General features: G+C 50.1%; 2 protein-coding genes across 2 annotated transcripts in view; both read right to left on the reverse strand.

Moving 5' to 3' along the window:
* Positions 1 to 1,664: 1,664 nt before the first annotated feature.
* Positions 1,665 to 21,369, reverse strand: ATP8B2 (ATPase phospholipid transporting 8B2). Its single transcript, XM_007948532.2, has 27 exons — positions 21,282 to 21,369; positions 19,973 to 20,031; positions 19,321 to 19,434; positions 19,095 to 19,193; positions 18,749 to 18,810; positions 18,575 to 18,647; positions 18,220 to 18,290; positions 17,889 to 17,968; positions 15,670 to 15,828; positions 15,334 to 15,422; positions 13,143 to 13,339; positions 10,114 to 10,322; positions 8,839 to 8,882; positions 8,378 to 8,543; positions 8,042 to 8,230; positions 7,781 to 7,896; positions 7,522 to 7,686; positions 7,323 to 7,434; positions 7,076 to 7,181; positions 6,803 to 6,947; positions 6,428 to 6,611; positions 6,077 to 6,300; positions 5,717 to 5,800; positions 5,156 to 5,401; positions 4,805 to 4,943; positions 2,189 to 2,319; positions 1,665 to 1,943 (listed from the first exon to the last, which is right to left on the reverse strand). The coding sequence occupies exons 1-27, from the start codon at positions 21,367 to 21,369 to the stop codon at positions 1,665 to 1,667; spliced, it is 3,630 nt and encodes a 1,209-aa protein (XP_007946723.1).
* A 4,655-nt stretch (positions 21,370 to 26,024) lies between these two features.
* Positions 26,025 to 26,750, reverse strand: part of AQP10 (aquaporin 10) — a 3,154-nt gene continuing 2,428 nt past the window's right edge. The window contains exon 6 of the mRNA XM_007948534.1: positions 26,025 to 26,223. Within this exon, the coding sequence (XP_007946725.1) occupies positions 26,025 to 26,223 (199 nt within the window). The remainder of the gene's footprint in view (positions 26,224 to 26,750) is intronic.

The following is a 26,750-nucleotide window of genomic DNA, read 5'->3' on the forward strand; positions in this document are numbered from 1 at the left end:
ATATGAAAAAAAATCATTTCCTCTTTGGTATAAAAATCACTCTCACCTTGAGAGACACACAACACAGACATGATGTTGGATTTGTAAACTGCGTGGCCAAAAGCGATTTCCCTGCCAAGACTTCCCCTTCCCCCTAGTCCCTGCCTAGCCCACCCCCCTCTCACCACCACCCACTTCTAGTTCCTCCAGAGCTCCCAAATCATGTATGTAAAATCCCCAGGCCCATTTCTAGCTCCAGGCCATATCTGATGTACCCATTTCACCACCAAAGAGGAAGGGATTCTTCTAAAGGCTGATTTGGTAGCAATTAACTTGGGAAACACCTAAGTGGGGAAAGAGCTTTAGAGGTGTGAAGATGGAGGGGAAAGATTGTAACAAGGCTCCACTGAACCCTGTTTAGACCAGGCCAGGCACTGGTCAAGCAGTCTCCTGGCCTGAGCCTGGTTCTGCATTCCTCCTCCACCACCACCACCCTGTACAGGAAACTCTACCTTCTCTTGCCAGATGCTGGGCCTGGAGAGGGCGGGACCCCTTGTTTCTGAGCAGCAGAGGCCAGCTTTCCTTTCCACTTTAGGGTGTTCAGGGTTGTGGGGTACAGGTGCAAAAGTGCCAGAAGAGGAAGAAGAAGGGATGTCAGAAGGGAGTCTGCTAATGAACTTCATCTAAATTTAAAGATAAATTCATTCCCCTACCCTACCCCACCCCCAGTGCTAAACTTCATAACCAGCTTCAGCTCACTGAGAAGGATAGGGCCACTTTCCCCAGGCTCCAGTCCAAAACCAGCAGGACTTAACGAATCTAGGAATTGGGATATGTGTGTGCTGGGGTGTGGGAGTAGCACTTTACTCTCAAGGCAAGGAAGGAGAGAGGACCTAATTCCCCCTTAGACTCTCCAGCACCCTCTTGGCTGACAGGTACCTCCTATCCTGGTCAGCTTCCCTGTCACATGCCCACCAGCTGCTGGAGGGCTAACTGCGCCATGTGGCTCCTCCCAAACCAGTCCATGCCCAGCCAGGCCAGGGCCAAGATGGACATCCCAGTGTGAGCCAGCCTCCTCTTCCCCAGGACAGTTACGACACCAACCACGACAGAAAAGTCACATAAAGGCCTCCTCCACTTGCCAAAAAAAAAAAAAAAGACAAAACCAAACTGGACACAAACACAAATCAAAAAGAGAGACATATACGATGTAGGGGCCCAGAGGCCCCAGCAGGTCTCTGGCTTCCCGGCAAGATACATTCTTGTGTAATTCAGGAACAGGGGCTTGAGGGGGCCCCTCTGGGGACTGGGAGTAAAAAAATACAGAGATTTCAGAGTTCCCCTGCTGGCTTCTGGGCATGACAGGGGCAGATCCAATCTCTCACAGTTTTTTCTTGTTTTTGGTTCCACACCCGGTTCCCCACTGAGGCTGATTCTTGAAGACCCAGCCCCTGCTCTGCCCTTGGGGTCCACCCCCTCTACCCTCTAGATGGTGGGGGGCGCCCTCTGCTGGGGATGCTTCAACCACTCGTGGTGGGACCAGCAGGACAGTTTGAGGGGTGGGGGGTGAGGCAAGGAAGACACCTTCTGGCCAAAGGGAATGAAGACCAGCAGTTCCAATCCCTGGTTCCCTCGATGCCTGGCCAGTCCCTTGGGCTCTGACCAGGGTGTCCCAGTCCTAGCCTTCACCCCTTGAGGGGCTTGTCGGCCCCACCACTGGGGCTGCTGGCACTGTCACTCTTCTTCCTGCGCAAGCTCTCGATCCAGCTGGAGCTGGAGCGGGTGGTAAAGCTGGAAAGTGCCAGAGAGCTGAGCCGCATGTTTTTGCCAGACATGATGAGCTCCCCAAAGCCCTCCTGATGGGAGAAGGCGTAGCCGGAGCGTCGGGAGCCTGTGCGACCCACCCGCCGCATGCAGCGGTGCTGAGCCTTTTGCTTCTTCCTCACCAGCTGTGTATAACGAACCTAAAGGCGGAGAGCGGCAAGAGGAGTCAGACACCACCAAGGGAAAGGGACCCAGAGCACCAAGCCGAGGCAGGCACAGGAAAGCTCTGCAGCTGCATGCGGTGGCTGCCCCAAGGCACAACAGGTGACCACTGATACACCTCACTGTCATGCAATCCAGAAACTGCAGCCACATGAGCGTGTAAGTCAGAGGGCTCTTCTCACGCACCACCTCTGCCCCCCAGTTGGCCAGCCCAGCTTCTTACCGTGTCAGAGAGATCAGGTTTCAGGTTTAGCTTGAGGAACCGAAAAGCAACCACAGGCATGATACAGACGACCGTGGTTAGCACAATGGTCAGCCACACTGTGGGCTGGGCCAGGGTGTTCTGGGCATTACCTGCGGGTAGAGAGGGGTCGAGGCCTTGAGAGTCACAAAGAGAATAGAAGGGCAGTCCCCCTGACTTCCCCATTTCTATTTCTGGCAACTGTACTTCCTCCATCACAAAACCTAAGTCACCCCTAGCTTCCCTCTCTTCCCTGCCTCCCACATCCAAACCCTGAATAATGTACATCCAAATTCTAGCTTCACACCCTCTCCAAATTTTAGACTTATTTCTCCAACTGCCTTATTTGACATCTCCCTCAAACATCTAACCAAAATCCAAACTCACTGCCATTGAGTCTATTCCCACTCATAGTGACCCCCATTGGGTTTTCAAGGCTGTAAATCTTTGTAGAAGCAGATTGTCTCATCTTTCTTCTACAGGGCTGGTGGGTTTGAACCACTGACCTTTTATTTAGCAGCCAAATGCCTTAACCACTACACCACCAAAGCGCCTTCAAACATCTAACAAGCATCTCAGATTTCACGTGACCAAAGTATTGTTTCTTCCATCCCAAATCTGTTCCATGTCTCCTCAGCTTAGGAAAGGCTCCAACTAAAACCTTTGGAGCCAATCTTGATTCCCCCCTTTCTCTCATACCCCAAATCGTATCTGTCAGCAAATCTCGGCACCATTTTCAAAACATCTAGAGAATTCCACCACTTTTAAAATCTATTCTAAGTCATTATCATTCTCAGTTGGATTACTGCTATAACCTCCTAACTGGTCTCCTGTTTCCAACTTTGCCCCCTCAAACTCACTGCTGTTGAGTCATGTGACTCATAGCGACCCCTTCTTGGGTTTCTGAGGTGGTATCTCTATGGAAGTTGATTGCATAGTCTTCCTTCTAAGGAGTGGCTAGTGGGTTTGAACCGCCAGCCTTCTGGTTAGCAGTCAAATGCCTTAGGCACTATGCCACCAGAGCTCCCTTGCCCCTTACACTTATTATCTATAAAAGAGTAAGAATAATCCTTTAAAAACATAAATCCCCACTCAAAACCCTCTGATGGCTTCCTAGGAGATTCATATTAAAATTAAATGCTCTTACTAAATTGTGGGAGCTCTGATAGCATAGTGCCTAAGGCATTTGACTGCTAACCAGAAGGCTGGCGGTTCAAACCCACCAGCCACTCTGTGGAAGGAAGACTCAGCAATCTACTTCCGTAGTGATACTGCCTCAGAAACCCAAGGAGGGGTTGCTATGAGTTGAAATCAACTCAATGGCATTGAGTGTTTTTTTTTTTTTTTTTTTACTAAATTGTACCCGTAGAAATGTTGACATGGCAGGTTTTGTTATGCATGTTTTCGCCACGATTAAAAAAGAAAAAACTCAATGATCTTACCCCGACCTGTAAACACCTAAATGATCTATCTAGACTACTTCCCGTCCCTGCTCCTCCACCAGCCACACACCCCTAGCCCTCCGACCTCATTTCCTCCCCAGCCCTCGCGCTGCAGTTGACTTCCTTGTAAGCTCCTGCCTCAGGCCTCTACAGTGGTGTTTCCTCTTCCTGGAATATTCTTTCCCAGAGGGCTTACTCCTTCCCTCTATTCAGATTTCTCTGTGAAAATGTCCCTTCCTCAAGAGGTCTTCCCAGACCATTCTTGACACTTTCTACCTTGCTTAATGTTGTTTGTAGAACTTATTATTTCCATATTGTATCTATTTATGTAAACTGTGTCTCCCCTACTGAAACATAAGATCCAGGAGGACAAGGATCACTGTGTCTGCAACATCTAGAACAGTGGGTCACACACAGTAGGTGCTGCCTGAGTATCTGTTGGATGAATGAACTAAAGCAAACATCAAGACCTGTAAAGCCTTCCTTCACCTACTGCCACTCAGCCAGCCTCCCCTTGCCAGCCACCACCACCTCACTGGCACCAATTCTGAACAGCCTCTCACTCAATCATTCCAGTGGCTTCTTCACTGGCCATCACTGCAGATGCATCTTTCTAAAGAACATTTTTGATGTCATTTCCCTCTCTCTCTTGAAAGCAAAAACAAACAAATAACAAGACGACTCATAAGTCAGATACAAACCTAACACCTTGGCACTCTAATGGGTGTTTCTTGCCCCACCCTAGTTGGAACATTTGAGTCCCTAGAAACAAGTGGCCTTTTCATACCTCTAGCTCTCCAGCTTGGAATCGCACCCTCTACCCCTGCTCCTCCCACAGCAGCCTCCTCTGTGGGACTATCCCTGGTCAGCCCAGAACAATGACCTTGTTGACCAGGAAGGCTACCAGCCCTTGGCCTCTCTTGAAGCCCTATCTCCCACAGCCTGGTATAGATGTTCTTCATGTTCATGGATATGGAAGCTCTCTGAGCAGGGCCTAGGATGAACACACCTTGATATCCCCATGGCACCTTGCAGAGTATGTAGCACATAAGGAATGTTGAATAAAACACTTGTGATGTGCAGACTGGTTGACTACTCCATCTGACCAGAGAGTTGTGATGCCTCATTGATTCAAGAAGAAGCCACACGGACTCACCCACAAACCGGAACTGGTTCGGAAACATGTCGAAAAGCCCCTTGCTGTGCATGGCAAAGAGGATGGCAAAGTAAACAGCGAGGCTTCCCCAAATGAAGAAATGGTTGATGGCTGTCCAGTATCCTGTATCTAGCCCAATCTGCAAAATGTAGGGGTTGTCACAGACAGTACAGGCACCCACAAAAACCTTGACCTGCATCCCCCTGAAACAGAACTGTAGTGCCCAGTTCCCATCAAGGCCAGACTATCTGGGCCATGAGACAGTTGGAATCACAGTTGCCCAGCACAGCCCCAGAGATGGGAGTCCTGGTCTTCTCAGAGGTGGGGGCAGTTTCCAAGATAGCCTCATACCTGCATGCTAACTACGATGACCAGGGAAGTAGCCACAGTGACTGCAAAGGACTGGTAGTCGGCCAGCTGGGTGCCATCATCCCGAGTGGCCTCGGCAAACACCCCATAAGGGATGAAGAACATGAGCACTGAGGTGTAGATGCCCTGGGCGATGCAGATGAAGAACTCCCGCTTGTTGAAGAGGAGGTTGAGCTGGCCTGGTTCATACAGCTTAGGATACTCCATGCTCCGCTGCTCCGGAACATCCTGTACAGGGAAGGCCAGGTGGCAGGGAGGCCTCAGACGCTGTCAATTTGACTCAGGAAGGCTGAGGGCCGACCCTATCCCTGCTTCCTCCTTTCTAAATTTTGACAGCTGAATCCAACCTCAAACTAGCTGTCCCCAGTGAATCTTTGTTCAGCAACCAGGGCAGTTATAGCCACACCCTCCCAGCTGAAAGAAACAACCATCTTCCCAGTGACCACAGGCAGTGGGTGGAAGTATCACACACCCACTACTGTCAGTGCAACTCCTTCACAGCAATGCCGCCCCATCCTGCTGTATCGTTAAACTCTGCCATACCTGATCAAAGACCCCCATAGCCAAGACTGGGAGGGAGGTGTACACGATGTTATATAGAGTGATAAAATACTGGTCATAGACGGTCTGAAAAGAGAACAGGCAGCAAGAGAAGAGTGAGCCCCAGGAACAGGAGGCTGAGGAACCTTTCTTCACTACACATCAGACAGGGGAAGACAAGTGTTGTGACACTCAAGGAGCCCTAAGGAATTCTCTGGAGCTCCCTCTCCACTCCACCAACAAGCATTTTTAAATGCATGCACCAGACAATAGCTAGGCCCTGGGGATTGAGCAATGAACAAGACAAATATAATCTCTGCTCTTAAGGAGCTTATGTTCCAGTGGACTGGGCATGCTCACTACCTGGGCCGAGAAGCCGCAGAAGAAGCCAAACCAGAAGTGGACCATGGTGAAAGCAAAGTTCTTGTAGAAGAAATAGCACAGGAACTTGCACATGCGCAGGTAGGACCAGCGCCCATGCACAAGCAGGAGGCGCTGCAGGAACTTGAACTGGGAGAAGGAGTAATCGGAGGCCAGGACAGCCTGGATCCCTTCCTGCCCGCTGATGCCCACACCAATGTGAGCCGCTGGAGACAAAAGAGATAAGAGGGTGAAGATGGCCAACATTTGAGAGTCCCACCATGTTAGTCTCCCGTTCTGTCATTCTTCCCTGGGTCCTCCTGCCCAGCCTACAGACCCACACGATCCACTCACTTTTGATCATGCTGACGTCATTGGCTCCATCCCCAATGGCAAGAGTCACAGCCTTCTTGTACTTCTTAACCAGTTCCACCACTTGTGCCTTCTGCAAGGGGGTCACCCGGCAGCAGATGACAGCTTTGCAGGCACATGCTGTCTCCAGAAACTCCAGCTCCATATCTGCCTCCAACGCATGGGCCTGTAACACAGAGAGATCTCAGAGAGCCACAGTCATGCCTAGGAGAGACATGGGAGTCTTGGCTCCTCCTAACCCTCAGGACCATGACTTCCAGAAGTCCAAGGAAATGAGGACAAGATATGATCTAAAAGCCGTATGGAGAGAAGGGTTCTCTGGAAAGACACTGTTCAAACTGAGGGTGGTGACCTTACCAGGCTGTGACCATTGATGACCAGGGCGTACTCCCCAGCAACAGCTTCCAAGACAGATGCGAGCTTGGAAGAAGAAAAATTCTCCTGGCAGGTGAAGCCATTGCCAACAGTGCGAGATGAGTCCATCATCTTCTCCCGGGCTTTCCTGTGACAGGGGAAATGGTGGTGGTCTTTCAGTACAGGTGCAGGGGCTTCTGATGGGGGTAGGGATTCGAGCCTAAGCAGGGTCTTTCCAACCCTGTGCACAGTGCCTCCCTTGGTCTTCCTGGGTACCTGAGCTCCTCCCGCACTTCCAGGACAGTGTGGCCAGTGACTATGAACACCTCTGTCATGTCATCTGTCAGCATCTTGCAGGAATAGCCAATGTTCACAGCCGTCTCTACCAAGAGAGAATGCAGGAGCTATGAACAAGTATCCAACCAAGTCAGTGCACTCTCCTGCCTGACATCCAAGGCTCCATGCAAGGATCCAACAGAGCAGCCATCCAGATGCAATTTCCTTAGTCGTGCTGGGCTCTCACCTTGCTTGTCTCCAGTTAGCACCCAAATCTTGATGTTGGCCAGTGTCAGGAGGGCAATGGTCTCCGGAACTCCTTGCTGAAGTTTGTCTTCAATGGCCGTTGCACCCAGCAGCTGAAAAATACAACATAAGTCCCTGGCAAGAGAGCAGGTAGGCAGGAGCCCTTCTGGCCCACCCTTGGCTTGTCCTGTAGCCCATACCATCATGTTGTTCTCAACCTCCTCATAGACGCTGGCCAGCCTATCCTCCCGGCTGTCCTGGGCCAAGCTGGCTTGGAGCCGCCTCTCAGCCCACTCCTCATAGTATTCTTCATTCAGATCCTTATAGGCCAGTACCAGGGTCCTCAGCCCTTCCCCTGCATATTCCTGGAGGCAGAGTCAAGAAAGTCTCAACCTCAATCTCCCACCCACAACAGTGAGAGCAGCAAAATCACAAGGTCCCTCCTCTCCTCAAACCTACATTCAGGTGGTCAGTGGTGGTGTTGAGCAGCTCCTGGTTGGAGTGGTGAAGTCTGTCAAGCAGGATGGTGTCGGCTCCTTTGCAGTAGAGGCGGATCTTCCCCTCTGGATTCCGCACTACGAATGGGGTAGGGGGAGAAAGTCCCCCAAAAAATTCAGGCAGGCAAAGACCTCAACCTAAACACACCAACTAGGGTTACTTAGCTCACCTCACCCATTCCAGGCCTGTATGCTACCCCTAGCACCCCCAACCTGAACTCACCTATGACTGACATCCGCTTGCGAATGTTATTGAAGTCCAGGATAGCCAGCAGCTGGTAGGTGATGGCTGTGCCCATCTCATGGACGGTTATCGTTTTGGGGGTACGAGAGCGGAATACAAAACCAAAGTTCCTGGCTGCAGTGACCAGAGCACCCTCGTCTGGGGACTGGGCTTTATAGTACAACTCCCCTGGGTGCGAAGGAAGAACACACACAGTGTAAATGGCCACACTCTTAGCCATATGCCCCACCCAGAAAGCCCCCTGCAGACCACAGCCTGAGCCCAAGGGTGGAGGGGGAAGATGGGAGGAGAGTTCAAGCCAGCTCCTCTGCTCACCTTCATTCTTTTCTTCTGACATGACAGTGTGACACAGGGAAAGGAGTCGGAAGAACTCATGCGTGTGGGGGTCCCCTATCTTGACAGACTCCAATAGACTGGGGTCCCAAAATAAGAACTTTTTGTCAGCCAGAGGATTGAATGAGAAGTCGATGGGTTCAGGCTTCTGGAACAGGTAAAAGGGCTCTTAGGAAAAGGTAGGTCACCAGGCTGCATCCCAGGAAAGGGGATGTCTTCACCCTGTTACTGCCTTTCCAACTCTCAGTAGGAGAGCTCAACTGTCTACTATGGACCTCAAAATTCTCACTTCTGAAACCAATTCTTCCTTAAAACATTCATTTCTCCAAGCATTTTCCATTACTTGACCAGTTGACACATCACTCCTAATTCTACCAACTGGTACTGATCAGGCACCCTACATTTAATTGACACATAGAATAAGTATGGAGGCTGGATCTTACCTCCCCCAATTCAGCTTTCTGTCCCAGGACATCAAAGACATCACCTGCACACAGCCAAGACAGAGAAGAAGCAACATCAGAGCTGGGGAGCTCTCAGAGCAAGGGGCAGAGAATTCTCCAGGACAGAGGTTATGGCTGGGAACCCCTACCCCATTCAAGCTGATGCACACTGCTGACTTGAGGGACAGGAGGTAACTGGCACCCTGGACCCTCAGAAGCCCAGGACTCTGGTCATGAATAAGTCATAGCTCTGCCCCAGCTCCCTCATCTCTGCCCCTCCACCTTCACACACTCACTCTTTCTCTCTCACACACACAGACACACACAGACAGACAGACAGACACACACACACACACACTCACACATGGCAGCTCCAATTCTACACCCCTCCCCCTAGGCCTCCCAAGCCTCCTTGGAACCATTTACCCTTTAGGCCCACACATCAGACAAAGCCTCACACACTGGCCCACAAGGTCCAGGTTAGTAGAGGGAGCAGTTAGGATAGAGGTTCACACTCTGCATAAAGTCAGCCCCAAACACACCCCTGCCCCAAGCCATCCCAGCAGCTCAGCCAAGAAACCACGGCACGAGGCCACACTGGGAAGATCAGTCACCTTCTAGAGACTCACAAAGGCCCTGAGCAGCAACACAAGGAGGGTCTAGCACTCCACTGGGGCAGCCAAGGTCCAACCTGGCCAAGGCACCCAGAGGCCAGAATCTCAGGCTTCACTTCAGTCAGTCAAGAAGCTCCCTATTGCCTGGGGCTGAGCCCAGTAGACTCCAGAAAGAACAGAGAGAGGTCTCAAGGATCTGAGGAATAATACCAATTTACAATGGTATGTCAACAGAGGATAAGGAAGTGCTTACAATATCTGCTTCCTGACATGGGATAGAGCAGACTCTTTCAAGGACCCTCAACATCCAGGAGGAAATACGTAAAACCCAAATGCCAAGACAACTGTGGGAACCCCAGCCACTCTGCCTTCAGGCAAGACACACACCCATGATGTGTCAACTTGACCAGGCTGTGATTCCCAGTGATCTGGCAGACATTGGACTGGGTGCTCTTCCATATATAATATAATGGAGCCACCTTCCATGACGTGATCAGCCAATCAGTTGAAAAGGGAGTTTCCTTGCCAGTCTCCACAATTGTGTGAACCATTATCTTAAAGTAAATCTCTCTACACGTTTATATGTATGTCTCACTAGCTTTGTTCCTCTAGAGAACTCAGACTAAAACAACGTTCCCGGTCCCCAAAGGTGCCGCCATACCATAGCTGTGGCCATTGATGGAGCACTTATTGAAGACCATGATGTTCTGGGTGAGGGTGCCTGTCTTGTCTGAGAAGATGTACTCCACCTGGCCCAGCTCTTCATTCAGGGTGGTGGTGCGGGCCTCTGCAGGTGTCCGCTTCTTCATGCAGAACATCTTCTTGTCCCAGTTGATGAAGTAGCTGTGGCCCAGACGGATGACTTCCACACTACATAGAGGAAAAGAGGCAAGGCTTAGGGCAGGAAGAGGAGGAGGAGCCCCACCCACCTAGGGCTCTGCTATAGGCCTTCCGCCGGGGAGCAACAAGAATGGAGCAGACACCTGGGCATGGGAACCTGGGCATGGGAACCTGGGCAGAAAAGGGCAAGGAGAGCCTGAAGGTGCAACCAGCCACTCACAGCTGGCAGAGGAACTCCCCAACCTGACCCTCCTGACACTCTCCAGACAAAATGGTGCAAAGGGCCTGGGCAGGCAGGACAGACAGCACAGGCAGAGGAGGAAAAGGGGCTGCAGACAAGGCACTCAGCCAGTTCTTACCTCAGGGCTAACGATACAGAAACCATGCAGAGAAAAACAAGAGAACGTGCGAGTGGGGAAGAGAGAAAGAGAGAAATAATGAGGGGGCTGTGCATGCCGTGGCACCACAGATGTCCCTCAGGAGGGGCCACACCAGGGGGAGAAACCCACAAAGAGGGCTCTGAAGCCCACTCCTCCCCTGCCCAGCACAGGCAGCAGCACTCTCCTTCCACCCTGGCCTCAGGGTTCCAGAAGTCTGATTCTGCAGCTTTCAGAAGAATACAAGACAAAGTTGAGATGCTGCCTACAGAGGGAGAGGGGGCCCAAAGAATTGGAGGAATAATCCAATTCACAATGGCAGAGTGCTCTGAACATTGCAAGGCCTGTTCACATCTTCTTTGGGAGATGGACTATAAGGTTTCCAGAAAGGGTCCTATGTTTAGGCCCAGGACAGCTGAATAATGAGCACATCTGGAACTCTGCCTCCAATCTGACTGAGACTCCCATGCTGCAGGATCAGGTACAGAATTACCCTGATCAAGGCAAAAAGGGATACAGCTGAAATTTCTTCATAGCCCTGTCTCTACTCAAGTTTATTAATCTACCCCCCTTTCTCTATACACTTAAACATGATGAGACTTAGGAGGAGAAAAAAACCTACCATTTACTCTGTAAACTTTCACCCAAACCATAATTAACAAAGATAAAATAAACTAAAATAGAAAACTACCAAGGGCTTCAAGTGAACTTTGATCAAGATGTGCATGGCAAAGCCCAAAGACCATAATTTTATTTGAAAAAAATCAGGCTGACACAATGAAGTTTTTTTGAAAAACAGATTGTAAGCAAGAAGAAATTTAAATGGTAATGTAAAACCAGAGTCACAATAATGACAGACAAGCTACCACTCAATATTTGAATAGTAATTTAATTTTAAAAACGTGTTTTCCAATCTAATGTCTTATTTTATACCAAGACAATCCTATGAAAAAGGTAGAACAAGTATCACAACTTTCATTGTATGAGAGGAAACTAGTCATAGTGATTCCTTATGAGAGGAGAACTGCCTCATAGGGTTTTCTAGGTTGTAATCTTTATGGGAACAAGTCATCAGGCCCTTCTCTCACAGAGCTGCTAGGCAGGTTTGAACCACCAACCATTCAATTAGCAACCAAGCCCTTAACTGTTGCACCACCAGGGCTCCCTGGCTAATGAATGGGCAGGATTAAACCATGGACCTTCCAACTCTCCTCTAAAGGCTCCATGAAAGTCCAAACTGCACACACTGCAGCACAGAGACCCTCTCCCTTACTGTCAGCTCACTGTCACCAGCACTAGGATTCGGGGGCTGGTGGGAGAATTAAGGATTATTTGGGGAGTCAATGTTAACAAAAGACATCAGACAGGATGAGTTTTGAGCATCTCCATAAAGCGTTTCCTTAAAAATGTTACAGACTCCCTTATCTCAAGTGCAAGGCACTAAGAAGGAAAGAACATTTCTTTCTTCTGGTCACTCTTCCTTCCTCCTCCTGCAGCCTCATTTCCCCTTCATTCTCACTGGCCCAGTCTCTGTTACCATCTCTTTACCTCAAATACCCTAGATTTCTCCCTATTCATGCTGTATACTTCTGCCAGCTGATTCTTCCTAAAACACTTTATTTAAAAAAAAAAAAAAAAAACTTTAATAGTTTACCAAGTACAGAGTAGACAGGCTAAGATGCAAGATCTCATAACTGGGGACAAGCTATGTTTCCAGCTCTCTCCCCCACAGCTCCCCCTTCATCATCTCTGCTCCTGCCAACTCTGGGAGCCATTCCTAGGTTTCCATCTCCCTTTCTTTGCTTCCAGCCTTCTCCTCCAGCTCTACCCCTACCCATCCCACCCACCACCAAAGCTCAGCTCAACTGCCACCTCCTCAGAGATGTCCTCCCTGATTAACTGCTTGGGCAGCTACTCCCTTCTAACTCTCAGAGCACTTTGTGTCCCTACCTGGTATCTCCCCATTCTTTTTGACACATTTGTGTCCCCTTTCCCTTCCAGTCCACTGCTTTTGAAGCCGGAGGCCATGTTACACTCTGTGTGTTCCCCTGCTTACACTTAAGGAAGACTGTGTGGAGTGACTTCTATAGAACTTGCTCCTATTTTGTTTTATAACATGTTTAGGTTCTTCTTTCTTTATCAGAAGTTCCTAAAGGGAAGGAAGCCCATTCCTAATACACTGCTGTATGTGCCACGTACATGCTTACTAAGCTTCTTTGCATATACGCATGTAAAACATATGTGCTGGACAAAAACAAAGCAATACGCATTTTGCTCTAATATAGCCCAAAGTGCCAGGAAACTGTGATGAAAAGTTTACTCTGCACACAAAGATAAAAAGATAATATCACATGTTCACAGTATAGAAAGAAGGAAATTCCAAGTTCCTTCTCAAGGATTTCATCTTCATAGAGAAAAAGAGCTTTGCCACCTGAATTCCCCAGAGAAACCCCAAGGCAGAGAAAGTGCCTACCTGACGTAGAGTGAAATGGGCACGACGGTGTTAAGGATGATGATGTAGGACCAGAAGGAGAGGAAGCCAGAGAAGAAGGCACTGTCCACCGCCTCATCCCAGGGCAGGTATACCTGGAAGCGTGTCCCGACCTCATGCTCCCAGATGGCATTACCAATGGCCAGGATCACTCCCATACAGACCAGGAATCCAAAAATCTGAGAAGGAATGAGAAGCAAGTTTGGCTACCCACTGCAGCTCTCAAAACCAAGTGCATCCCTGAAGGTAGATGCCACTCGCACTCTAGCCCTCAAAAGCTCAGCAATCTTTAAACTGGTGGCATGCTCTACTGGAAAGAGCTCGAAGGACTGACAGGCTCTACTCTGCCACCAATCATCATGTGGTCTTCTCTCTGTACCTTTTTCTCATCTGTATGACAGCGAAGGTGAAATAGTTGAGTAGCTCCCAATCTAGTATTGTGGGACCCTTCCACTGCCATCGAGTCGACTCAGACTCATAGTGACCCCTCCTTGGGTTTCCGAGGCAGTATCACTACAGAAGTAGATTGCCCCATCTTCCTTCCGAGTGGCTGGTGGGTTTGAACCACCAGACTTCTGGTTAGCAGTCAAATGCCTTAGACACTATGCCACCAGAACTCCTGTGGGACCCTTAGGGGTCCTCAAAGGTGGTAGGAAAAGGGGTGCTCTACTTCCAACATGACAGAATAAGCTTGTTTTTAATCACTAATTTACCTGAGCCAAGCTTCCCAAAGTTGACAAAAATGTCACTCATTATCTCATGCAAGTTGTCAAATTTGTTTTTTTGTTTTTAAACTAAGGAAACAATGTATATCTTTGTATCAACTTGTATCAAGATTTCTTGATAATCAAAAATTTTATAAAGCTTGGAATCCATGAAGAAGGAACATAATAAGACTGCTGAGGTCATAACAGGTGGTCCTGGACAGAGTGGGAGAAAAATGTAGCATAAAATTCAAAATCATAAAAAAGATCAGACTTATTGGTGTGAGAGACTGGTGGAACCCCAAGACTATGGCCCTTAGACACCCTTCAAACCTAGAATTAAACCCACTCCTGGAGATCATCTTTCAGCCAAACAGTAAACAGGCCTATAAAGTGAACAATAACACTGATGAAGAATGCGTTCCTCAGAGCAATCAACTAAGCATATGAGACTGAAAGGGCAGCATTTGCCCAAAAACAAAGTCGAGAAGGCAGGAAGGGGCAAGAAAAGAAGGGCAAAGAGAAATGAGGAGCCCAGGGAGGAAGTGGGAAGAACCCTATCACTTTGAGGTGATTGCAACTAATGTCATGAAACGAAGTCTGTATTAATTGTGGAATGGAAAACTAATTTGCTCTGTAAACTTTCCCCATCCCCAGCAGCCCCAAAAAAAGGAACTTAAGAAAGTTTTTGTAGTTAAAGGAAAGAACTGAGATTTCTGTCTGACTTCAGGCATCTATTTCTAAAGGTACCCCCACTGCTGATGCTTTGAAACAAAACAGAAACCATCCCAGTGCCCAGGGACCACCAGGGGGCAGTACGAGCCTTTGAAAAACATTTCTCAGGTAGGCTGGGTTTTGGCAAACCCTTTAAAGCCGGGGCGCGGAAAAACTGTCTCACCACAGAGATTGGTCCCAGCCTTTTCAGGGTGGCATGTGGGGGGGCAGGCAGCAGGCAGTGGGGGTGCAAGAAAAGGAGGAGAGCCTGACAAGGAGCTCAGATTTCTAGCCAAACAAGAGAAGGATTCAGGAATTGCCAAATACTAAGTCAGAAACTTTTCCTTGGGGATACTACACTCTTAGAAGCTAGGGGAAAAGACCCTGTTCTCCACCTTCCAAATGGAAATTTTTCTTTTCATTCCCTCTTATCCCAGTGAAGGCCTCCTTGTCCTTGGCAAAAGCAAACAGAAGATCACATGCTGCACTAAGTCACCATCATAACTAGAATCCAGAAAGTAAAAATTTGTTTTTAAGTTGTTGATTCATGCATGTTCCTGAGGTTTTTTTTAAAAAAATAACATCTTCCAAGTCTAAAAGGAGCCTGAAATAAACCCTGTCTTTGAGTGGATGAATGCCAGTGGCTTTTATGCCAAAAATTGAAGCCTGACTACTGACCAAGGTGACGGGAGCAAAGGGAACCGCCCAGGGAGAAACAGAAGGGCAGAACAGGACGCAGATGTAGACAGCCTTACCCAGAGCACCAGTGTATTCATTAGGCGATCGATACTCGTTCTCTTAAACTTTGTCCTGCCACTGTTCTGCATCAGCTTAGTGTCAGGACCTGGAAGAGAATGGGAAGGGCTGGGAAAGCCAAACAGTGAATCTGCCTCTGGGCTTCTGCCCCTGTCCCCAGACTACAGGCCATCAGAGTGAAATGGAGACACTGGCTAGGCAAGATGCCTGTATTCAGAGCTGGAATTTGTTTACTTTACATATTCTACCAGCCCACCCAGCTTTCTCCCACACTCCTGAAGAAAGGCTGAGTCACCAACTCTTACCCTTCTTTGTCTGGCCCCTAGGAGGCTCACCTGCAAAGATGACCAGCCCGAAGCACCACTCGGTGTTTCGCAGCACGCAGCCCCGCAGCAGCATGTTCTGGTTGCTCAGAGGGAACTTGTTCTCCTTCCAGTACAGGGTTCCACTGAACTTGTCCAGCTTGTTGTTGGGAGGTTCACAGATCACTTCACCTGAATGGGAGACAAGAACACAACTGCTCAAGGTCTAGGAGTTCCTCGGTGGCACAAACAATTAAGCACTCAGTACCAGTGAAAAGTTAGCGGTTCAAACTCACTCAGGGGCATCTTGGAAAACAGGCCTGGCGATCTGCTACTGAAAGATCACAGCCTTGAAAACAGTATGGAGCAGTTCTACTCTGGCACATGTGGGGTCACCATGAGTCAGAACTGATTCAGTGGCAACTAACAACAACCACTCAAGGCCTAGTTTACAACTTGACCACAAGACAACAAAAGAGAGAAAAAGCAGCTGAGGGAATGAGGACATGAGCCCCATCCACACGCTGTTGATGGGAGTGTGAACGGATGAAACTTTTTGAGAAGGAAATGAAGCAGTATCAATTACTAGTAAAGGCACACATGACCCTCAGACCTACTATGTCCACTTTTGGGGACTCTCTTCTACAGAAATAATGGCTTAAGACAGTAAGAATATATACACAACGTTTATCGAAGTATTATTTGAAGAGCAAAAGGCTGGAAATAACTGAATAGTCATGGAACAATGCAATAAATTAAGGTACCTCCACTCTATAAATATCATACATCTCTTAAAAAGAATGAGGTAAGTTTCTTTATTTAAAGATATTTATGGTATATTTCATAGGTAAAAAAGGCAGACTGTAGAGCTTTTAATACAGTCTGATTCCATTTATTTATGGTTACATGTTTGCATAAACATCAAGAAAAGTGGGGATGAATACACACTGAACTATCAGTTAACATGGTTGGTTAAGGAGGACAGAATTGAAGGGCAGGAAGGACTACTAACATTTTCTTATGCATTTATAGTTTGCCTTATAAGGAGCATATTATTATTATTCTGAGTTAATAAGCAAAAGAATAAGGTGAATTTCTCTCAAATGCACAGCACATGGGGATCTGTCACACATGAAGCTCCTTTGCAATCACCATCAACTCAAAAGCAAGTAGTAGCCACCTGGTATCTCCCCTGACATCTCCAAAAAGACCAGGAAGCCTCCACAAATAAAATGTTCTAAATTCTACTTTTGTGAGTAGCAGCTGGGGTCTTAAAAGCTTATGAATAGCCATCTAAGATGCAACTATTGCTTTCTCCACATCCCCTCCCCCAAAAAAACCCACTGCTGTCAAGTCGGATCTGACTCATAGCGACCCCTCCTTGGGTTTCAGAGGCAGTATCACTACAGAAGTATATTGCCCAACCTTCCTTCCAAGGAGTGGCTGATGGGTTTGAACCACCAGCCTTCTGGTTAGCAGTCAAATGCCTTAGGCACAATGCCATAAGAGCTCCCTCTCCATGCCCACAACAAAGAAAAGTGAAGAAAATCAAAGATACACGAAAATAAGTAGTCCAAAGGACTAACAGACCACGCAAATCTCAGCCTCCATGACCCTGAGACCCGAAGAACTGGATGGTACCTGGCTACAACTACCTACTTCCCTGAAAAGGATCACGTTAGAAGGCCCTAGATAGAATGGAAGAAAAATGTGGAACAAAACTCAAAATCATTAAAAAAAAAAAAAAAAAACTCCAGGCTTACTGGTCAGATAGAGATTGGTAGAATCACTGAGACTATGGCCGTTAGTAACCCTTCAGACCTGAAACTGAACTAACCTCCATGGCTCAATTTTCAGCCAAACAATAGACAGGTCTACAAGGTGAACAGTGACACACTCCTTAAAACAATCAACCATACGCGATCAAAAGGACAGAATTTGCCCTAGGACAAAGTTCAGAAGGCAGGAAGGGCCAGGAAAGAAAGGGATAGAAATGAGAAATGCAGTGAGGAAGTGGGATGAGTGATGTTACATTGAGGGGATTGCAATCAATGACCTGAAAGAAAATGTGTATGAATTGCTGAATGGAAAACTGATTTGCTGTTTAAACTTTCACCCAATCACAAAAAAAAAAGAAGTCCAGGAAGGTACATAGTCACAGCAACAAGAAGCCAAAAGAAAACAGTGCAAATGATACCCCAAACCCAGCCCACCTCCTCTACCTGAAGACTGCTCCTCCAAGGAATACTCACCATCAAACTTGGCAAGCTTACTGATGTCCCCCAGTTCCGAGGTGACAGGAATTGCCTGACGCACTTTCATATTGGTCTCTCTGGAAAGACAATGACCCTGAGTCTTGGCTCCCACTCCCTTCCCTTACTCCAGATTCTAGGCAACTAACCACTGGGCACCACTGCTTAAGCCTCAGTAGATGCTGACTGGGTAATATTTCTATACACCCAGAACCTTCTTACTCCTAAATTTCCCAAAAGGCACAGAACCCAGACCTGGGAACCTCTTTCAAAACCAATGTTTTTACCCCTAAGCAAGCAGGAGAGGGGTGACGCTGTACACACCACTTACCCATCGAGTTCTGCTGTTTCTATGTAACACAGCCCATGGGGCTCACTGCTGGAAAGGAGGAGGAGGTCCGCCTAGAGGGAAAACTTCATGAGATGCCCAGACACCCAACTGTCCACCCCCAATGGACTCTTTGATGATCCCTCCTTCTCCTTGGTCTGCTTAGTTCCAAGCACATGAATGGGTGGAAAGCAGCCAGTCCCAGGTATATTAACATGACCCAGAAGCTTCCCTGTCAGTCAAAAAAGTTTCCTTCCATGGGTGTTTAAGAGCCAACAGTAAATGACGAAAGACTCATCTCTTTCTACCAAAGAGAAGGAAGAGTCTTGGAGGCCTAGAGGGGCACCTTGTCTCTTACCGCCACAAACTGGTTATTTTCTAGCTTGATAATATCACCAACACAGACATTCATCCACTGCTCCTGCTGGAGGCTGAAGCAATGAGAAGACAGAGAAGAGGCTGTCAGTAGCTGGACAGGTACCCAAAGGAACCCCTTCCTTCCCAGAGTTCCCAGTCTCCAATAGGCACTCACATTCCATTGATCAGCACCTGAGACTGACGGTTATTCACCTGGTTATCACTCTTATGGCGGAACTGAAAAGAAGAAAACTGGGAAAAGTAAGAAAAATGCCTTTGTCCACTTCAGAGGATTCAGATAACCAGCGGAACCCAGAGCATTTTAGGTGACGCCTTGTATACACCCATTCGCAGATGCACTTTCTCCCTGACCTACCCACTCACCCATCTGTCCCTGCCCCCTTGCCAAGATTCATCAATCTAGCTAGACTAGGTGAAGGATGTCAAAGTCACTAAGGAATTGTGCTGGGTAGTGAGTTGGGGGAAGACAAAGGGAAAATAGAAGAGTAAAAACAACTCACATAGTCATCAGTGGCATCTTTGACAGCTGTGATGGTGAGGACAAGAACTAAAGGCACAATGGTGGTGAACCAGGAGAGGGAAGAGATCTGTGGGATCAACTAAAAAGAGGAAAGAAAAGGCATGCCTCTGAAGTATCATTGTATGCCCTCTTTTCCCCTATATCTTCTTCCTCCTTGGCTTTATTCAGCTTAGAGTGTCACAAAGGATACACTATGGGTAACTCACCTGCAGGATGAGAAGGAACAGGAAGTAGGTGTTGGCAACTTCCTGGAACTGCTCAAAAAGGTTGACAGGCAGGAAGGTAAGAATATTGTACTTGGAGGTCTTGATGCAGTTACTCTATGCAGTAGGAGAAAAGATAATGAGACAGCTTCAAACCTCAACTCAGAACCAGGCTGAGGCTGCCTAGTACATCTTTAAAGAGCTCTGGTGGTGTAGTGGTTAAGGCATTTGACTGCTAACTAAAAGGTCAGTAGTTTGAACCCTCCAGCTGCCCCATGGAAGAAAGATGGGGCAGCCTGCTTCCATAAAGATTTACAGCCTTGGAAACCCAATAGGGGTCACTATGAATCAGAATTGACTTGATGGCAGTGAGTTAGAGTCCATCTTTACATATCCTCAAACCCACCAACCACAGGTGGGGGGGGGCAGGCAGAGGAGAGGACAGAAGAGAGTCTCATGGGTTAAATGTGTCTTGCTTTACTGAACAGGTGAAGGCATAAAAATATCAACACAGTAGTAGATGGAGAGGGTTTAAGGAAGTTTCCCTCCCCTCCTCCAAGTACCTTCCCAGTCACCCCACAGTCCCAACCAAGGCTATTTCTGCCTTCCTCTCTTCCATCCAGGGTGAGGGAACAGATGGTCTAAAATCACTTACCGCATACTGGAATTTCTCATTGTATTCTCGGTCATTGGCCCGCGCCCTCCTTTCTTCTTCTGCAATACAATGATGTTGCAGTCAGGAGGGGCAAACTGAGGCTGGGGTCAACACCTCGTCAGGTCCACCCCACTCTGTGTGGGCCCACTGAGGACCCTCAGTTCTTTCCACAGTACATAGTTGTAAGGAGTTAGCACCACACCTGGGGTGTCACGAAATTCTTCCCTCTGTTCCACCTTTCACCACCATCCTGACTACATGGTTCTGTGGGCATTACATTCACGGACACAACATGTTCTCCTTTCCTCCATAACCATGAAGGTCTTCCACTGGGGGCATTTAATTCCTCTCCTCCCTCTGGAGGAGCCTTAGCCATGAATGGTCTTGGGAATCCCCAGACTATATTAATGCAATCTTCATCATAGCCAAGGAGTAAGCACTGAAGACACAAAGCTTTCTTCCCCACTGGTGACTACTGAATTCTAGCCATGGTCCTACCCGACCTCAAACCTCAGGGCAAGGGGTGACAAGGAGGGTCACGGTGCCCTGGAGCAGCTCTGCGGCTGGGCAACATCCCAGCCCCACGTGGAACACCTCCCCCCACCCCAGCCTCTATCTATCACATGTCAGCAGCAGCAGCTCCTGAATGGCCCAAAATGACATCACCTTATTTCAAAGCTCATCTTTAAGTAGGAGAAGGGGGAGGGGTCAGGGATAGGGTCATGCAGACTGAGACAGTGATGGAGGAGGAAGGAATAGGAAATAATTGAAACAGTTGCTCTCCAATTGTAACCTTTCTTGCACCATCTGGTCACATTTTACCTAAACAACACATCTGTCACAGAGTGACAAATAAGCCCCCAGCTAAACCTATCCTGAACCTCTTGCAGGCATCAAGTTCAAGTCCTAGAACAAGTGGATGTCCTATGAAGGGTTCCCCAGCCCACTTTCAGGGGTCACCATGACCTCAAGCGAAGTACCTTGGTTAGCAATAAACATAATGCCCAGGGCAACATTCCAGACCCCTTCCCCTACCATCCCCCAAGACCCCTGCAGAGCATATTGCAGCAACAAATCCTCTGCCTCCTAAGAGCACCCCTTCCCTGAATGGCCACTTTATTCCCAGAAACTTCCCCAATGGGGCCCCTCGGGTTGACCCCCTGCGCAGTCACCAAAAACCATGCACAATCTCTGGATCTGGAAAGGACAGGATCAGGGAAGGCTGGTGGAGGCAGAGGAGAAGAGAAATGGGGTAGAGGGAGGAAGAATCAAGGGCGCAGGAGAACTGCCAGGCACTGCCTCCCATTACCTGTCCCCCAAGAGGGCTTCTTTCGGCTCCAGGAAGGGGGCGCCCCGGCCCGGACCCACTTCTCGGGCATCTCCTTGGGGACCGTCATGATCCCAATATGAGCGGGGGAGGGTGGATTGTCTGTCTGTCCTTGGCCTCAGCGGCGCTGGCAGGACAGCCCCCCAGAGAGGCGAAGGAGCAGAGGCCACTCAGAGGGGAGCCCCAGCCATCGGGCGCGCGCCCCACCCGCTGCCCGGGCCATCCTCGTGGCCGCCTGCTCCCGGGGACGCCGCGCGCCCAGCTGCGCCACCGCCGCGCCGTCAGTGCCCCTCGTGGACTCCAGCGCGAGCTGAGTGGCCCAGGCCGCCGTGCGCACGCACCCAGCAGTGCCCCCGCCCGCTCCCCAGACTGCAGGGGCAGCCGCCTGCCAGCGCGCCGCGTAGGCGAAAGCCAGCGCGCGAGCCCCGCCTCCCCCCGCCCCTCTCCCCCCGACCACGGCCAATGCGGGCAAGGGGACTGCCTACGTTGTCCGGGGCAACCGCTTTCATTTCCCCCCACACCCCACCCCGCCCGCAGGAAAATGAGGAGGACTAGGGTGGATGGAAAATGAGGGGAGAAAGGAAGGGAAGATACAAAGACCAAGAAGATGAGAGCGCAGTTCCCCAGGCTCCTAGGCCAGAGAGTGGGAGCTGCAGGTGCCCCAAGATAAGGGTATAGGTGTTTGGAGATGAGATGGTTCTCAGCACCCTCGCAGCATCGCAGCGGAGAACCCCTCATAGGGACCCAGAGGAATGAGTTCATTAACTAGGCTTCCCCCAGGGTGCGCAGGGGATACAATCTACCCTTCCTCAAATCCATACCCTTCCCTTTGCGCCCCCAGCCATAACAACACCCACTCTCAATAATCCCAGGGATTCCCCCTTCCCTTCCCTCTTATCTTACCTGGGGGACGCTTTTTTGCACACAGTGCCATCTCACCCAGCAAGGTCCCAGCAATCCCATGGGAGACCCTGCAGGAAGGTGACAGACAAATGAGGTCCATAAGCTGAGGGTAACCCTTCCTTGCCCTGATCAGACCTCTCCTGGAGGTCCTCTTCCCTTGCTCAGGTCCTGCTGATCCCCTAACAATTCCACATCAACAGTCTTCTCTTACTGCCCTGATAGGTCTCTGAGAAATAAGAGGGGATTTCCCCATCATTTCCCACCATGCTTCTGGCTTGAACAACACAGGGTGACTGACAGTTTACCAAAGCTAAGGCCTGCAGGAAAAGGAAGGGAACAGAAAGAAGAGGCTAGATACTGACAGCAGGTACCCATACCAGGGACAATGGATGCTCCTATATACCCTCCTGGTGGCAATGACTGGTGCTTGTGTTTACTAGAAAGCAAAACTTCCCCCTAGGGGTGGGGTTGAGGGAACATGAGCCAGGAAACACCTGGCAGGGCATCAGGAAACAGGGTGGGCAGGCTCTACCCTTCTCAAAATGATTTTGATCCCCTCCCCCCATGACTGGGACTTCCATTATCACCTCCTCCAGGGGAGCTCATGCTAGAGGCAAGGCACTCATTTCCTGCATAGACTGTCCCCACACCGCTTCCTCTCAGGATGGGTTGGCTGCCCTCTGGGCCACCAAAGGGGTCTCTGCAGGGAGTCACCCCCTCTTCCTTTCCCACCCTATTCCTTGTCCAGTCAGTATGGCACCCAGTGCAGGCTCAAGGAGCATCTGTCAGGGGGGCCTCTGCTTCTGTCCATCTTCCCATGTCCTTTTCTCTTTCTCCTGAAAAGGTAAAAGTCCTCGCCTACAAGACAGGGTCACAGAGCCTCATCCCTTATTCCCCAGCCTGGCCCAAAGGAAACTGCTCTTGTCATCTCCTCTCTTTGTCTAGGTGGAATGCCTTTCTTTTTCCTTCTTCTCCTTCATTCCCCTCCCTCCAGCCTACTAGGCACACCCGACAGCCTGTCAGCCCCAAAGTTACTAATTGCCTGTCTGCCCAACCTCTATAATTACAGACTCTGGCCACAGACCAGTCACCCACACCATGTTCTCCTGTCACTAGCTCAGACTCCCTGCCTAAACCCCAGACCAAGCAATACTGAAAGCCAAAAGTCCTTTTCCTCCCTGACCCTCCCCAACCATGGCAGCCATGGGTGCCTGGCTCAGGAAGAAATGCCTCATCCACATTTTACAGATGCCAAGGCCTTCTCCAGGGCCCCCAGCCAGGGTCTCCACCCAGTCTAGAGTATGAGTCATGGGAGGGTGGAGTGAGGAATGAGAGGTTAAACGAGAGGACGCAAGGGTGGGCATCAAAAGTGCTGTAGCCTGCCCCGACTTGAGGGAGGTTCATCTCAAGGATCACCCAGATCTGGGTTTGAGTCCTATGAAGGCGTTAATGAAGGACCCACACAAGCCTTCAGGAGTCTGGACATTGACCAGGAAAGTTGTTTTACCTCTAAGACCCTGGAGAGACTGAAAGCTATATTGGCCCCAGACCTCATCCTCTCTGGGCGACTGTAACAGGAAGGGAAGGGGAGGAGGAGACCTGGGAACAGGGACCCCCCTCTCACTTCTCCTTTCCAGTCTCATACAGCTTGAGTTTTCTGAATGGTCAGGCCCATCGGCCATGTCCACGTGGCCTGCCCGATCACCCTGCCCCAGCCCCCTCTGCAGCCACATTTGGGATAAAAATAGCCAGCTCTGGGAAGAAGGCAATGCCCCATGGAGGCAAAGAGCTCCTTCTCTAGGCCTGGCCCCTGCTCTCCCCCACCAAGACCCCCAAGCCTGCTCCCTTTTTTCAGAGGAGTCTGGCAGGAACATTGATTGGCAGGTCAGAGAAGTAGGAGGAAATGGAATCCTAGACCCCCAGTTCGCTTGGCACCACCACCACTCCCCACCCACCTTCCAGCCCCAAGGACAACACCCAAGACTCACCCCACAGCTCTGAGCTCCTAGTCTCAAATGGAGTTAGGGTTAAACCTCTGACACAACTACCACTCTCTCCTTGTACCCTTGGTTTTCCTCAGAACAGAAACCTCCACCTCAGAGACAAAGCCTACCAGTCTCAAACTCCCTTCCCTGCGCACACAAACCTCAGACCCGGTTACTCCTCCCTTGCCACCCCCACAACTCTCCAAGGCGGTTCTCCTCTCTCCGCTGCTCCGTAAGCTTCTCCTAGGCATCTCGCGCCCCTTTCCTAGTCCTGCATGCGCCCCTTTAGCACCCCATCCTCCTACACTGCGGACGGTCTCTTATCTCCCCCAGCCTCAGGCACTTCGACACCTCCTCTCTCCAATCACCCACTCTCCTTCCTCTGTCTCATCGCAGCTTCCGAATCCGTGTCCCCTGTCCTCCTCTGTCTGCACCCCCGCCCGGGCTCCCGCAGCCCCGGAGTCCCTAGTCCGCAGCTGCATCTCTGCCCTGCAGGCTCAGCGCTCGCGGCTGCCCCCGTCTCACCTCACCTCAGCGCTCGGCGCTCGGCTCCCGACCCGGCGGCCCCGTCCTGCCCATGCCGGGGGCTGGGGCGGGGGGCGCTCAGTTCAGCTCCCCACGGGCTCCCGCCCCCCCAGCTGCGGCCCCGCTCCCCCCGGGGAGTCCGCCAGCTACTTTGTGTCAGTTTCGGCCACGGCGGGGCGGAAGTGACGGAGGTGGCGGGAGAGGGCGGGGGGCGGGAGGGGGTTTCGGGGAGGAGTGGGGCAGAGGGAAGGCGGGAGCCGCCATCTTTGTGCGGGGCAGGAGGAGGGTCTTAACCCTTCCCAGGCTTAGTACTATAAAGCCATGCCCCCGTCCCACCCATCCCACATCCATCGCTCGTCAAAAAATGCAATTCGGAGGCTAGATGGCTCTGAAATTTCTCTTTTTTTAATCTGGGAGAAAGGAAACAGGAGAACGCTGCCGAAAAGAGCATCTTCTGCGGGAAGGGTGTGAGACTGGGGAAGCTGTGAACGAGAATTTTCTCAGCGCTTTCCAGCCCCGATTTATTTCTACACTCATGCCCCGTCCCACCCTCTGTTCCTGCTCCTTCTTTTCTCGCCCTGGCTCATCTCATTGTATTTTACCCTCTCCTTGAAAGACCTAGTTCCAGAAAGTCTTAAGGATTAGGTTCTGTCTCAGTTTCTCCGCCTCGCTCTCCGCCTCCCTGCATTCGAAGGGCTGTACTCCACCTCCTGTCCTCACTCCGCTCCCCTCCCACACACCACGCCCTCTGGGCGGAGGCAGTTCCTCCACCCCTAACTACTCTCTGAGGGTGGCTGACTTTAGGGGCGGTGTCCCTGTAAAGGTAAAGGCGTGCAGCTGTGGGATTACGAGGGCTGGGGGGGTCTGGCTGTGGGGACCGAGCTCTGGAGGAAGTTCCCCTAGTTATATCTCTTACCCCTCCAAGTCCCACCCAACTCCCCTCCACTGCTGGACCGTCCGGCCCCCTCCACCCTAAGGATTCCCGCCGCCCTCCAATCCAGCATCCATGGTGCGCACCCTCTGGCGGTTACTTTGAGGAACTGCGTGCTTGGAAGCCTCCCAGGTTCGGAAAACCCACTCGAGGGGAGGAGGGAGTGAAGAGCCTGGGTGCCTGGACTTCATCTCCCTCGAGTTTTCCCCTGCCAGGCATCCTTCCCAGTTTAGCAGGAAGAGATGCCTAGATGGGTGAAAGAGAAGGAAGGTCATGCACCTTCTGAGGGCCTGACGTATTAATATAAAGAGAATATCGTGTCATTAGGCCTGGGTCAGTGGTCCTCTCCAGCGTCCATGAGGGAAGTGAGTTGTGTCCTAATCATAGCTTACACTCCAGCATCTGAGCTAAAGCAGGAGTTTCTAAGTCTGAGGCTTTGTGTTGGGCAAACTCCAGATCCTGAGCTGGTTCTGATTCCTCAGGGTGGTGCAGAGCCACCAGCAGCTGGTATGTGGCTGTGCCAAGCACGGCCCCCACCAAGGGGGCCACCACAGGCACCCACCACCAGCCATTACCAGCACTGCAAAAGAAGGATGAAAGGGAGAGGTCAGGGTTAACTTTCGTAGCCTTTCCCCACAGGGACTAGAAACAGTTAACAAGAGAACTCCATAAAGTAGTTCCTGGGGTGATGGACACCAGGAAGAAGCTATCTTAGCACCAAAACATAGCACTTAGATAGGAGGGGACCCCAGGAAAACTTGGTCCAACCCCTTGTCTTAGGAAATATCTGAATATACCCTTTTTGCAGGGAGCTCTGGTAGCATAGTGCCTGAAACACTTGACTGCTAACCAGAAGGCTGGTAGTTCAAACCCATCAGCCACTTCTCAGAAGGAAAGTTGGAGAATCTACTTCCGTAATGATTGTTGCTGTTATATGCTGTCAAGTCAATCCGACTCATAGCGACCCCTCCTTGGGTTTCCGTATCACTACGGAAGTAGATTGCCCCATCTTCCTTCAGAGGAGTGGCTGGTGGGTTTGAACCACCAGCCTTCTGATTAGCAGTCAAGTGCCTTAGGCACTACGCCACCAGAGCTCCCTCTGTAATA

Source organism: Orycteropus afer, unplaced genomic scaffold (genome assembly GCF_000298275.1).
Source record: "Orycteropus afer afer isolate SDZICR_OR568_19922 unplaced genomic scaffold, OryAfe1.0 scaffold00217, whole genome shotgun sequence".
NCBI classification, from domain to species: Eukaryota; Metazoa; Chordata; class Mammalia; order Tubulidentata; family Orycteropodidae; genus Orycteropus; species Orycteropus afer.

What these genes read in the sequence shown, in the direction of transcription:
- ATP8B2 (XM_007948532.2), bottom strand. Translation starts at nt 21,369, where the DNA reads ATGACGGTCCCCAAGGAGATGCCCGAGAAGTGGGTCCGGGCCGGGGCG. An exon ending in TAAGCTTGCCAAGTTTGATG is followed by an intron (nt 15,829 to 17,888) that starts GTGAGTATTCCT and finishes TCTCCCATTCAG; the next exon opens with GTGAAGTGATCTGTGAACCT. An exon ending in CCCATTTCACTCTACGTCAG is followed by an intron (nt 10,323 to 13,142) that starts GTAGGCACTTTC and finishes TCCTCTATGTAG; the next exon opens with TGTGGAAGTCATCCGTCTGG.